This window comes from Nelumbo lutea, chromosome 1 (assembly GCF_056320005.1).
Source record: "Nelumbo lutea isolate HS-2025 chromosome 1, American lotus-T2T, whole genome shotgun sequence".
Classification (NCBI taxonomy): Eukaryota; Viridiplantae; Streptophyta; class Magnoliopsida; order Proteales; family Nelumbonaceae; genus Nelumbo; species Nelumbo lutea.
The window spans coordinates 146,824,040-146,837,612 of NC_142684.1; the positions used below are offsets into that span (position 1 = coordinate 146,824,040).

General features: G+C 41.2%; 1 protein-coding gene across 8 annotated transcripts in view; it reads right to left on the reverse strand.

The window, feature by feature from the left end:
• The window catches only part of LOC148878204 (DNA polymerase I A, chloroplastic/mitochondrial-like), a 59,016-nt gene that overhangs the window by 17,949 nt on the left and 27,494 nt on the right, over positions 1–13,573 (reverse strand). For 4 of the 8 annotated variants that reach the window (XM_088951034.1, XM_088951027.1, XM_088951022.1 and 1 more), the window contains 2 exons: positions 5,486–5,578; positions 5,205–5,399 (listed from right to left, as the gene is read on the reverse strand). The exons of the other annotated variants lie outside the window; for them this stretch is intronic. In XM_088951034.1, the coding sequence (XP_088807160.1) occupies positions 5,205–5,399; positions 5,486–5,578 (288 nt within the window). The remainder of the gene's footprint in view (positions 1–5,204; positions 5,400–5,485; positions 5,579–13,573) is intronic. 8 annotated transcript variants of the gene reach the window in all.

The following is a 13,573-nucleotide window of genomic DNA, read 5'->3' on the forward strand; positions in this document are numbered from 1 at the left end:
TTTTGGAAGGCTAAGTGAGTACATAACCTTAAATGGGCCTTAAGCCCATTTCGAACTGGGCTGATTTGATCAGTCAACTAAAGGGAAAATTCTGAGATGGATCAGCTGATAGGATTGGGCCTAGACCCTATCCACTTAGAGAGTCCAAGATCTAAATAAGATTTATATCTGGAAGCCTCCTAATTAGATTGGGAGATGGCTGATCTGATCTGCAGATAAGATAAGGGTTATCCCTTATCACTTAAGGGGACTTCTAATCCAAATATGATTTGGATTAGCAACTCCTAATGGGATTAGGAGCTGATCCCTTTAAGATTATAAGAGGAGGGGGCGGCAACCTTTTGACATGCAAGCAACACATTCTTGTCTTCAGAGTTGAAATCACAAGAAGAGAGAATTTTGCACCCTACGAATACTCTCTTGCCGCCTCCTTCCTGCAGTCGCCGCCTCCAACAGTTCGATCTCCTACTCTCTACAGGAGTAATCAAGATTTGATCTTGACATCAATCTTTTGGGAAAAGATTGATTGGAGCTATATTCACAAACCATCCTGTTGATTCTTGCGAAGGGTCAAGTTCTTTTGGAAGAACACAGCTGATTCCGCTCCATCCTGCACTATGCCATCTTCAGTGGGAGCAGATTTTGGATCCTTCCTTGGGCGTGAACACCTCCATTGGGAAATATTGTTTCTCCGTATCAGGTATAATCCCTTCCTACTCCTTTTGGTTTAGATCTAGTTCAGTTTATGGTTCAAGAATGATCCTTGAAAATATGATTTTCTAAATAGGGAATGCGATTCCCAGTTGAAGGGAGAGAAAAATTTTTGAAATTCGCCCCCTTATTCCGCAATCTTTGGGCGTCCATGTGATGGATATCATACCCCTTCAGAAAGATGATCATGGGTGATAAACTGAGATGTGTAATGAGCAGTAGATGAAGTGCACCGATGCTTTCCCTTACGGACAACAATGGGAAGGTCAAGATCATCTAGAGGGGGTAGAGGCTCAGAAGATGAGGGTAATGCATCAACAGGCAAGGAGGGAGAAGTACCTGACTCTAGAATTGCAAAGGAGAGGAGAACTGGCCTGGACTGGTTATGAGCACCGAAATCAACCTGCCTCCACCTCTTGTGGTAAACTCTCAACTCCCTACACCTCTAACAATACCCTCATTACACAACTCTCCTTCAAGAATAAGGATAGGTTGAGGAACTCCAGGACAGGGACGATCCTTCTCATTATTCTCCCCCTGAGAAGAAACACCTAGGTAATAGGGGACAATCTCAAAAAAGGTAACATCCATGGATACAAACCGAGAACAAGAACTAGGATCATAGCAACAATATCCCTTTTGATTTTGTGCATAGCCAAGGAATATACATTTTGCAGCTTTAGGATCAAACATAGAACGATGGGGTCCTAGAATTTGAACAAAACAAGTGCACCCAAAAACTTTATGAGGGATAGTGTACAAATCTTTCTCAGGATACAACAATGAAAAAGGAGTTTTCATATCCAGAACACGGGAAGGGATTCGGTTGATGAGGTACACAGCTGTATTAATAGCATCCCCCCAAAAACGAATGGGAACATGAGAATTCAGCATAATTCTTCTTGCAACTTCTAAGATATGCCTATTTTTCCTCTCAACTACCCCATTTTGCTGAGGTGTATGAGGATAAGTACTCTGATGAACAACCCCATACTCAAGAAGATATGAATTCAAACGTTTAGTGAAATATTCTTTGGCATTATCAGATCTGAAAATTTTGATTCTAACTTCAAATTGAGTGAGAACCATTTGATAGAAGGCACGGGTTAAAGTAGGAACCTCATCTCGAGAGCGCATAAGATAAACCCATGAGAAGCAGGAGTAATCATCAACAAACAATAAGAAATACTTGTACCCCCCCATAGCAGGAATATAATATGGCCCCCATACATCAATATGCACAATTTCAAAAGGAGTATTGCTTCTTTTATTACTCAAAAAATATGAAGATCTACAATGTTTTGCAAGTTCACAACTCTCACACTTCAAAAAGGACATATGAACTGACTTAAACAAAGTAGGAAACAAGTTTTTCAAAGATCCAAAAGACAAATGACCTAAACAATTATGCCAAAGCATAATCTGACTCACAGACTGAGAAACAAAAGACTTCGCAACTCCTTTATCACTTCCAGGGGGTGCTCGAGCAGGTAGATTCCATTCATCTCATGGCCAGTTCCAATCACCTTCCTTGTTACCAAATCCTAGAAAATACAATGGTCAGGAAAGAAGGTTATTGAGCAATTTTGGCTTTTTGTAAGGCTACTAACTAATAGTAGATCAGTGCTAAGCTTGGGTACATGCAAAGTTGAGGATAAAGTAATGGCATCAGAGATTTTGATGTTTCCTTTGCCAGAAATGGGAACAAGGGAGCCATCAGCTATGGATACTTTATCCCTGCCTGAAGACAAGTTGTAAGAAGTAAATAATGAAGACAAACTTGTCATATGATCCAATGCACCAGAGTCAATAATCCAAGTAGGGTTAGTGTTACCTGGAGTAGTGACATGAAAAGCAGTGGCTCTTGTACCTGAGTGGGCAAATGCTGATGTGGAGGAACGAGGTGTAGTAGTAGTAGAGACAGACTGAGACGATCCTACAATTCCGGTTTCATTCTCCAACTGAGTCAATTCTGCCCTGACTGCAGCAATGGCCTCTAAAGAAGTGAATCGAGGCCCCTAAAGAGAAGAACATCTGATGTAACAGCAGCATTTGCATTCCCTTTCTTATTCCTAAGTCTTTCCGGCACAAGATTCGGGTGAAGCTTCCAACAAGTATCTTTTATATGCCTAGGTTTCTTGCAATACTCACAAAACACACCCTTCTTTCCTTCATTCTTCATCTCTTTCTCCCTCTCACCACTATACTTGTGTCTTGCAGCTACTAATGCCACTTCCGTCTGAGAATTTTGAAGCATAACCTTCCTTCTACTCTCTTCACTATGTACCAGAGAGTAGGCTTGGGACAAGGTAACATTTTCCCTAGTGAAAAGCTGTTGTCTGACAATGTCAATATCAGAATTCAGACCTGCAAGAAATTCAAAAACTCTATTCCTTTCAACCAACTTGTTATAGGTTGCTGCATCTTTATTACTCACCCACTTGATTTTTAAGGTGATCTATCTCATGCCATAGGGATTTCAGAGTGGAGTAATAAACTGATACGGGTTTCTCCGCCTACTTCAGATTTTTAACTTCCATTTTCAACTCAAAAGCCCTAGCCACATCAAGTGACTGGGAGTAAGTTTCTTTCACATTGTCCCAAATATCCTTGGCAGTCTTTGCCCAAAGATAATTTCTGCTAATATGGGGCTGCATCGAATTGCACAGCCATGTCATCACAAGATAATTTTCTTGAACCCATTTGGAATGGGAAGAGTCATCCTTGGCTGGCCCCTTAGTATCTCCAGTCACATAGCCTAACTTTCCTCTTCCTCCAATTGCCATCATGGTAAATTGAGACCACTCCAAATAGTTAGAACCATCAAATCTGATTGTGGTAACCTAGAAAGGGTTGTTATCAGTCATACTAACAGCCCTTTCAGCACCCTCTCCAGTAGGTTTCTGTTCACCCCCAAAGAACTCCATGCTGAAACCAACACAAAGAAGAATAAAACCACACTCGGCTCTCCTTCTAAGACAAAAACAAATAGAATAGAAGAACATCAACTATTCAGTCCAGGAAAAAACTTCAAAAAAAATGAGCACACTGCTCAGAGAAATCAAAAACCCTAATCAGTCTGTACACTGCTCAGAGTAATCAGAAACCCTAATCAGTCCAGTGAACTCCCAAAAAAACTACCGCACCTTTCAGAAGTTTCAGAAAAGAGAAACTTCAGAACCCTCATCAGTCCAGTGAACTCCCAAAAAAACTACCGCACCTTTCATAGGTTTCAGAAAAGAGAAACTTCAGAACCCTAATCAGTCCAGTAAACTCCAAAAGGTAGCCGCACCTCTCAGAGATTTCAGAAAAGAACACCCTTCAGTAACAGTCCTTTGGAGGGTTAAGGAGAAATAAAACTACTCAAATTTCTGGGCGGCACCTTCAAACTGAGATTTAAACCCTAAATCTCACCTCAAAAATTTTTCTCTGATTCTTCCTGACTGCTGGGCAAACTCCAAGAACAGAAACATCCTGGGCAAGGCTTCAAACTCCACCAATCTCCAAGAATCAGGCCAGGAACAGAACTAGAACTCCAGCCCTATCAAACTCTCATGTAGCCAGCTGGGAAGAGCCTACATGAGATTCACGAGCAGACCTAAACCTGCTCTGATACCAACTTGAAGTTACTGCTGTTAGCAGAACTTCTGGGTACAAAATAAAAACAGAAATCAAAGAAGAAGGAGAGAAGAGAAAAGGAAGAAAGAAGGAGAAGAGAGAGCAAAGGAAGAGCAAGAGAGTGATGGGAAAAATCACTTACTGCCGCCCAAGGCAGTATTATTTATATGTTCAACATAACATTAGGTAGAAGGACAAAAATGCCCTGCTACCTATAATAGCACAAGTATAAAGACAAGAAATAAGAATAAGACTGAACTTATGGGACCACATAAACAAGAAACATCATGTCTGGTCCACTGTATCACTACAATTATATAAGTAAAGGTGGCACATTTGGTAAAAACACTCTCTCTTCCACAATTTTATATTGATATAGCAAGGGCATGGAATGAAGTGGCACACTCCTCCAAAGAAAAGGAAAGAAAAGTGATGGAGTGGAAACCCCAAGCAACAAAATTAAGCTAAACTTCAAATAGGAGTTCTATGGGAAACCTGATAATGGCAGGTATTAGTCGTGTCTTCAAAGACTCATCAAGCAAAGTGATGACCTAGCAGGGGACCTAAATGCTAAATTTACTTGGATAAGGACTGCAAATGGGATGGATGACACATTAGCTAATCAGGGGGCCTATAGGCAGTGGTTGTTGTGGGCTTTATTGTAATCCTTTGGGCTTTACTTCTTAGTTTTCTGTATCTTTGGTGAAAGGACACCCTCTCTTATGTAGCTTAAACTGTCATACTGATTATATATTTCCTACATTTTAAGCATAACACATAAAACCCTGCTTATACCATACTATGATAATAAAATTGATTTGTTGCTCTAGTGCCAACCATTTCTTTAGATAAGTTGGGGTTTTTCATATATTTACCTTCAATAGAGGAACAGGTGGTTTCACTTCACCAGTTTGAGGGTGCCATTCCAGCAGAACTTGTTTTTGTTCCACTGCTTTACGAATATGTGGATACATATTCATTGCTGTCCTTGAGTGGAAATCTCCTCCAGCTTTAAAGGCATCCAACATGCTCTTACAGTTTGCAAGATGTGCTAGAATCCTAAGTTCCAGCTGTAATTAAAAAAAATACATATACTTCTATCATGAGATCAAATAATTAAATGTCATGAAAAGTATGTCGCTAGCTGATATAACACCTGTCCATAGTCAGCAACAATGAGAGAGTTTCCGGGTGCAGCAATAAATGCTTGGCGGATTTTGTAGCGGTCCTTCTCCAAAGCAGGCTGATTCTGATTGAAAAAGGAAGAAATATCAATAATATAGTAACATCTAGGAGGCAAAGGAACAACAGATTCTCTTTGTGATCTCAAGGATGAGGACATAAGGATATTTGGAAAACCAAATTGAGGCTGAGGGCAAATGGTGCAACTAGGGGTGGCCACAAGCTGAGCTTTTCATGAGCTATTCAAGCTCGACTCAGCTCAGTCTAAACCGAGCTTCGAGCCAAACTCAAGCCTAGTATATACTATATAGGCATGTTTGCTAATCGAGCCAAGCTCGAGCCTAGTAAAGCTTGGCTCGTGAGGCTCGCGAGCCTAATCAATCTTATACATACATACATATATGTATATATATTAATATGTATATAAAATAATATATTAATATGTATATATATATATATATATATATTAATATAAAAATAATATATGTATAGTGTTAGAATTCAGGTCTGCCTTAGAGTTCAGCCTGACTGAGTTCAGTTATGTAGAAGAAGAAAGAGTGATAGAGAAAGAGAGAAAGAGAGAAGAGAGAATTCTGGTTCGAACTGAAGGAGTCAACATGACTTCTCCCAATTTGACAGTAATTATTTATATTATTATTAAAACATAACTGAAAAGACCTATGTGCCCTTACTTAAGTTAAGAGCACATGTTTCAACACAACATTACAGATCAGCAACATCAATCAACGTATAAACACAGAAATACCCCTACACTAACACTCCCCCTCAAGTTGGTGAATATATCATATACTCCCAGCTTGTTACATATGTAGTCCACTCTTCCCCGATTCAAGCCTTTTGTAAATAAGTCAGCCCACTGATTTCCTATATTAACATGTGTAGTGTCTAGCTCTCCATTCAGCACCTTCTCCCTCACAAAGTGACAGTCAACCTCGATGTGCTTGATTCTTTCATGAAACACTGGATTAGAGGAGATACGAATTGTAGCCTGATTATCACAATAGAACTTCATTGGAGTGTTAATGTTGTACCCTACTTCCTGTAAAAGGTTCCTTAACCACACTAATTCACAAGCGGTATGCGCCATAGCCCTATATTCTGCCTCTGCACTGCTTCTTGCCACAACCGCCTGCTTCTTACTTTTCCATGTCACCAGGTTACCTCCCAGAAACGTGCAATAGCCTGTGGTAGACCGCCTATCAGACATAGACCCTTCTATTTCAAATTTTCCCCCACTCTTGTATATCAGACCGCGACCCGGGGCCCCTTTTAGATACTTCACAATTCTTAGAACCGCATTCCAATGAGGAGTAAGAGGTTTTTGCATGAACTGGCTTACCACACTAACTGCAAATGAGATGTCTGGTCTGTTAATGGTTAGGTAGTTCAGTTTGCCCACAAATCGTCGGTATCTGCCAGGGTCTTCAAACACTTCACCCATATCACTGCTTAGCTTGGTATTTGTGTCCATGGGTGTTTCAACTGGTTTGGCACCCAACAAGCCTGTTTCTTCCAGCAAATCAAGCACATACTTCCTCTGGCACAGGTTAATCCCATACTTGGATCTCGCTACCTCTATCCCCAAGAAGTATTTTAGTTTACCCAGATCCTTTGCCTGAAAGTGATCCTGCAGATAAGTCTTCAGCCTATCAATACCAATGTTATCATTCCTAGTAATAACAATATCATCTACATACACCACCAACAGTATTTTTCCTCCCGAAGAGTCATGACTAAATACAGAATGGTCAACTTTGCACTGTTTCATGCCAAACTTTTTTACCACCTCACTAAACCTACCAAACCATGCCCGAGGAGACTGTTTAAGCCCATATATAGCCTTCCTTAGTCTGCACACCTTACCATCCTCCCCCTGAGCAACAAACGCTGGAGGTTGCTCCATGTAGACCTCCTCGAGTAAGTCACCATGCAAAAAGGCATTCTTGATATCAAGCTGATATAGTGGCCACTCATACATGGCTGCAAGAAAGATCACAACACGAACTGACCCTATCATAGCAACCGGTGAGAAGGTCTCTGTGTAGTCAATGCCATAGGTTTGGGAGTACCCTTTAGCAACTAATCACGCTTTCAGGCGTTCAACACTACCATCAGGCAGGTACTTAACCGTATAAACCCACTTACAACCAACAGTTTGAAAGAATGGTAGCATCCATCTAATGGACGCCATAAAGGTTGCGGAATGGGTGGGCGAATTTCAAAAAAATTTCCTACCTTCTCCCAACTGGGAATCATATTCCCTAAATTTAGAATACAATATTCAAGGATCCTACTTGAACCATAATCAAACCAGATCTGTACCAAAAGATAAATGGGAGGAATATACCTGATCCAGAGAAGCAGTATCTCCCAAAGTTGGTGTTCACGCCCAAAGAATGCTCCAAGATCCGTTCCTGCTGAAGATGACACAGTTGTGAATGGAACAAAACCAGCAGGGTGCGTCCTACACACTGGATCCTTCACAAGAATCCTCTGGAAGTACTAAACACTGAATCTTTTTCAGTCTTTCTTGCAAGACTGATGTCAAGAACAGATTTCTTGACTTTCTTTTCTACAAAGATCTAATCTTGCAATGGCAGATGGCGGCGGCAGGAGGAGATCTTCAAAACGAAAAAAGCTGAACTGCTTTTTCTCTTTTTCTGGAGAGTATGAGATCTGATCTCAATTCGCAGGAACCTTTCTTGCGATTTTTCTTGGTTCTAAATCTCCTCCTTTCTTCTTGATTAAGAAACCTCCTTATTAGGAGTTATCCCAATCCAAATCAGTATTTGGATAGGGGATAATCTTAATCCTTTCTGCAGATAGAGTTAGCTTACTCTTGATCTTATCAAGAGGTTACCAGATTCAAATCTAATTTGAATTTGGTCTCTAAGAGTGGATAAGGCTAAAGGCCCAATCCTTTTACTAACTTTAATCTCAAATTCGCCCCATGGATGGGTGATCATATCAACCCACCTCGAAATGGGCTTTTGGCCCATTAAGTGTTCAGTGTCTAATTACTTTCCAATCTGCTGCCCAGTTGGGCTTCTTTGTATGGCGTGGGACCCAAGCATTGATCTACACACCAGCCACATGGGTTCGGCCCAACCTCTAAAACAAGGCCCAGCCGAATTCACTGAAAAACTCAATGAACCCCTTGAGTCCATCATATGGACCCTATGGGCCCAACACTTACATTAAGTGGTCCCTGGGCCAAGCCATCTTATAAAAACCCAGGGACTATAGGCAGGTGCAAGATTAGCCCATCAGGTATTATCCTCAATGGTCTTACACTTAACCTCTCAGCCCTTAATGATCAAGCACTGCCCGACAAGAGAGGACCTCTCCCTCGGCTGCAAGGAACAGTGCTGCACTCTCCTCTCACATGGATCCCGGGAATTAAAACCATTTGCAAACAATTCGAAACCGTACATATATATATAAATATATTAATTTTGCAAAACAAAATTCCAACGATTGAAATCAACTGCCAGCAGTTTGGTTTCCATCAGAGAGAGTGCATTCCCGATCATTACCCTTTGTCCGACAAAGTGGTTGATTCTGTCACTATGATCACCCACTCAGATGAATTCCCAAACTGCCCCAACATACCCAGGTTTTGATCCCCGCTAAAGATCTCACTGATTGGCATATCAAAGGCAACCTGATCCAACACTTAGTGAAATGTCATAATCGAGTCTAGGGGTCAGGTGTAACTTTTCAGTTTTGCCCATCTATCTCCAAGGTCCAAGGCAATACTGGAAATCTGGTCCGGTTCAAGGATTCAAGTAATCCCATACTGCATGTGCCTCGGGTCTTACCCTGGTGGCTGAGACAGGCCATCCCAACACTTGGTGGCACACCAGTATCAGCCTTGGCAGGATAAATCTCCCCAGACTTATCCAACGGCTATGAACATTTAAAACTAACATTAGTCTCTATAAATGTCCAGTTTTAGGGTTTTACACAGAATTAAACCAAACAACATGAATCAAACATGCACTTTATTTATTTCCACTAAATAACAAAAGTACATCAAATCAGATTGAAGCTAAGGGCATACAAAACTGTCTAACACAGTTTGCTTCCCAGGAGGAAGAGCATCGAGGTCCCAAGTATGATTATGATGAAGGGCTGAGAGTTCTTCTTCCATGGCACGGCACCACCCTGGAGAGGCAAAGGCTTCCTGAACATCTTTAGGAACAATAACTGATGATACCAAGGTAACAAACTGGCGATGGGAAGCGGAAAGGTGAGTAAGAGAAACATAATTAGAAATGGGATGAAGGGTGCAAGTACGTTTACCTTTCCGCAAAACAATGGGTAGATCAATCTCAGATGCCAAGTGGGGTTCTGGTGCCGGATCTGTCAACGGAGATGTAGCCGGAGGAGTAGTAGCCAGTGCACGTGGGCGATGTGTATACACATGACGGATAGGTGGGCGTTCAACAGGTGGTGGCACCAGAGGCAAGGATTTGGTCACAACTGGAACAAATGGAGGAGGATCGCCAACGGGAAGTGGAAGGGGAGGAGGTGATGAGGAGGAAGAAGCATCACCAGACCCCAAAAAGAACGGAGTAGACTCAAAGAAACTGACATCAGCACAAACAAATGACCGTCGAGAACCAGGATGGTAACACCTATACCCTTTCTGGGTCTGAGAATAGCCAAGGAAGATGCACTTGAGAGAACGAGCATCAAACTTGTCGTTCCCAGGACCCAGATTATTGACAAAACAGGCACACCCAAAAACTCTTGGCGTAAGAGGGAACGGAGACAAAGAGGGAAACAAGACCTAAAACAGAGACTAACCATCAAGGATGAACGTGGGCATCCGATTAATCAAAAAACAAGAGGTAAGCACTGCATCACTCCAAAAAGGTTTGGGAACATGCATGTGATGCATTAGGGATCTTGCTGTTTCAAGGAAATGGCGATTCTTTCCCTCAGCCACCCCGTTTTGTTGTGGGGTGTAGGTACACGAGGTCTGATGTATAATGCCGTGTTGGTCCAAGTATTCCTGAAATGATGAGGATAAATATTCATGGCCATTATCAGAACGAAAAACTTTGATGTGGGTACCAAATTGGTTACGAATTTCAGCATAAAATTTTTGGAAAATAGTAAACAATTCACTTCTTTCTTTCATTAAATTGAGCCACGTCATCCTTGAAAAACCATCCACAAAAATGACAATATTTGTATCCATTATATGACATTACTTTATAAGGACCCCAAACATCTGAATGAACTAAAGAAAAAGGACTCGACACACGGTTATCAGCCCTAGAACTAAAGGGAACACGATGGTGTTTCCCAAACTGACACGACTCACAATCCAAAACAGAAAGCTAACTGAAGGACGGAACCAAGGACTTCAAGACTTTGAGCGACGGATGACCAAATCGACAGTGCCATTGGAGAGGAGAAAGAGATGACTGAAGAGCCGTTGAAATTCTACCACCACCACCATCAAGATAATACAGTCCACCTGCTTCATGCCCTCCACCAATCTTCATCCCCGTCTTGAGATCCTGAAAGACACACATAGAAGGATAAAAGGTAATGGAGCAGTTAAGTGATTTGGTCAGCTTACTAACAGACATAAGGTTAAAAGGCAATTTAGGAACATACAGAACTAATGAGAGGGATACAAGATCTAGGTCAACATTACCAACACCACAAATTGAGGATGTGGAACCATTAGCAAGGGTGACAGATTGTGATGTTGAGCAATGAGATAAGGAGGAAAACACACCTGGAATTCCAGTCATATGATCGGAGGCTCCAAAGTCAATGATCCAGGGATTGGGTGTAGATGCCAGACAAGCCATACCTGAGTGAGCAAAAGTCGTCGTGTTCTGCTGTGATTGGATAAACCCCTCATATTCATCACGGGGAACACTCACCATCTCCTTCATCGGACCATTTGTGGATGTAGGAGGCAACTGGTCAGATGAATGATTCTCCTGTTTAAAGCTGGAACTTGAGTCACCGGTCGCAGCATGATTGGCCCAGGTTGAGGGAAGACCATGTAAATCATAACAATAGTTGATGGTATGTCCATCCATACCACAATGAGTGCACTTTCTCGGGCCTGAGCTACGTCCTCTACCACGGGCTCCCCCTAAATCTCTGCTCCTAGTACGACCACCACCACAAATATAAGTAGACCCACCATTGCCACTTCAGCCATATGCAAAACCACTACCAACACCACGGCCAGACTGAGCTCCCCGAGCTCCACCTCTACCACCACGGCCTCTCGATGCAACAAAGGCAAATCTATCTAAGATATTAGAATTCTCGTGAGAGTCAGAGGAGGGTTTCTCGTCTCTAATATGTTTTACCTTCTTCTTTGCCTTTAGAAAGACTTCAACGGATTTAGCCCAAGGCACATAATTCTCTCCCTTTAACTTAATGGAGGTCATCTAAACATTCAGGTAGTCTGTAGGCACCATCACACTAGGTTTATAATCAATACTGTCTCCCATTATGTTATCACCAATACTGCACATTTGCTGAATTCTATTATCACTGAGATCTGCACACTACACACCAATAGGTCACACCTGTCACACTGATTGCAGCATTAATTGTTGCTGGAATGTGTGCTCTTTACACCACAAACCCTACTCCTACAACTACCTGAAATCTCACCACTATATGATCATATCTCTTCCTTCAACATGCACAAAGAAACTAGCATAAACCCTAGCACTTACTGGCCGAAACACTAGCAAATGGTCTAAAACACACCTCCTATTTAATCCATAGCAGATATCAAGAACTGAAATCCCTTACCTTATCGCTGAAGTAACACCCATGCGAGCAGGAGAGCAGTCCACACACAACAGCCGCTTCACACACAACAGCCACACACAGTTCAGCCCTCTATTCTTCCTCTAGAGGCATAGAAACCCCCAAGGGAAGAAGGCGATCACTCCTTTTCAGCCCTTTCCCTTATCTCCAATCAAACACAGAAAAAAAAAAAAAAAAAAAAAAAAAAAAAAAAAAAGAGGAAAACCCTAGATAGGGTGCATAGAGAATGAACCCTAGGCAAGCAGAAATCTAGGCAGATTTAACCTGCTCTGATACCATGTTAGAATTCAGGTCTGCCTTAGAGTTCGGCCTGACTGAGTTCAGTTATGTAGAAGAAGAAAGAGTGATAGAGAAAGAGAGAAAGAGAGAAAGAGAGAAGAGAGAATTTCGGTTCGAACTGAAAGAGATGACTTCTCCTAGTCAGCCAGTAAGTATTTATATTATTATTAAAACATAACTGAAAAGACCTATGTGCCCTTACTAAGTTAAGAGCACATGTTTCAACACAACATTACAGATCAGCAACATCAATCAAGGTATAAAGACAGAAATACCCCTACACTAACATATATTAATATATACATATAAAAACAATATATATAATTTTAATTTTTTATATAATAATAATCAACTTTTGTAATTCTTATTTTTTATGTCAAATAAAAAATAATTTTTTATTTTTATAAAACATTTAACTCACTGTCGAGCTCAAGCCGAGCTCAAACTTCTGAGCTTTTAACTCGAGCCGAATTCGAGCTCAAATCTCTAGCTGGAATCGAGGTCGAGCCTGATAGTCTATTAGCAAGCCAAGCTCGAATAGCCAAATATTCGGCTCGGCTTAGCTCAAATCCACCCCTAGGTGCAACCCACAGTCCTTATCACTTTCAAAGAAGGAAGAATCCATATTCATTTCAATTTGGAAAACTTGAATATCTTGATTCCATGAGATTCAGAATTCAGAGACAGGATGATCATTTCCATAGAGGACCATCTGAACTATAGTTTGGTTCTTTGGCTTGAGCTTAAAAGAAAAACTAATAGCAACGTACAATCTATTCATGGATAAAAATTAAGGACGTTGCAAGGATTTCAAAATTTGATCAAATTTGCAAACAAAGTTAGCCAACCCCATATAGCTAGGAAAATGCTTAGATGATGATGATTTGTAGATAAAAGCATTAACATCTTTGAACATGTTTAGAATTTACCAACTTTGGGT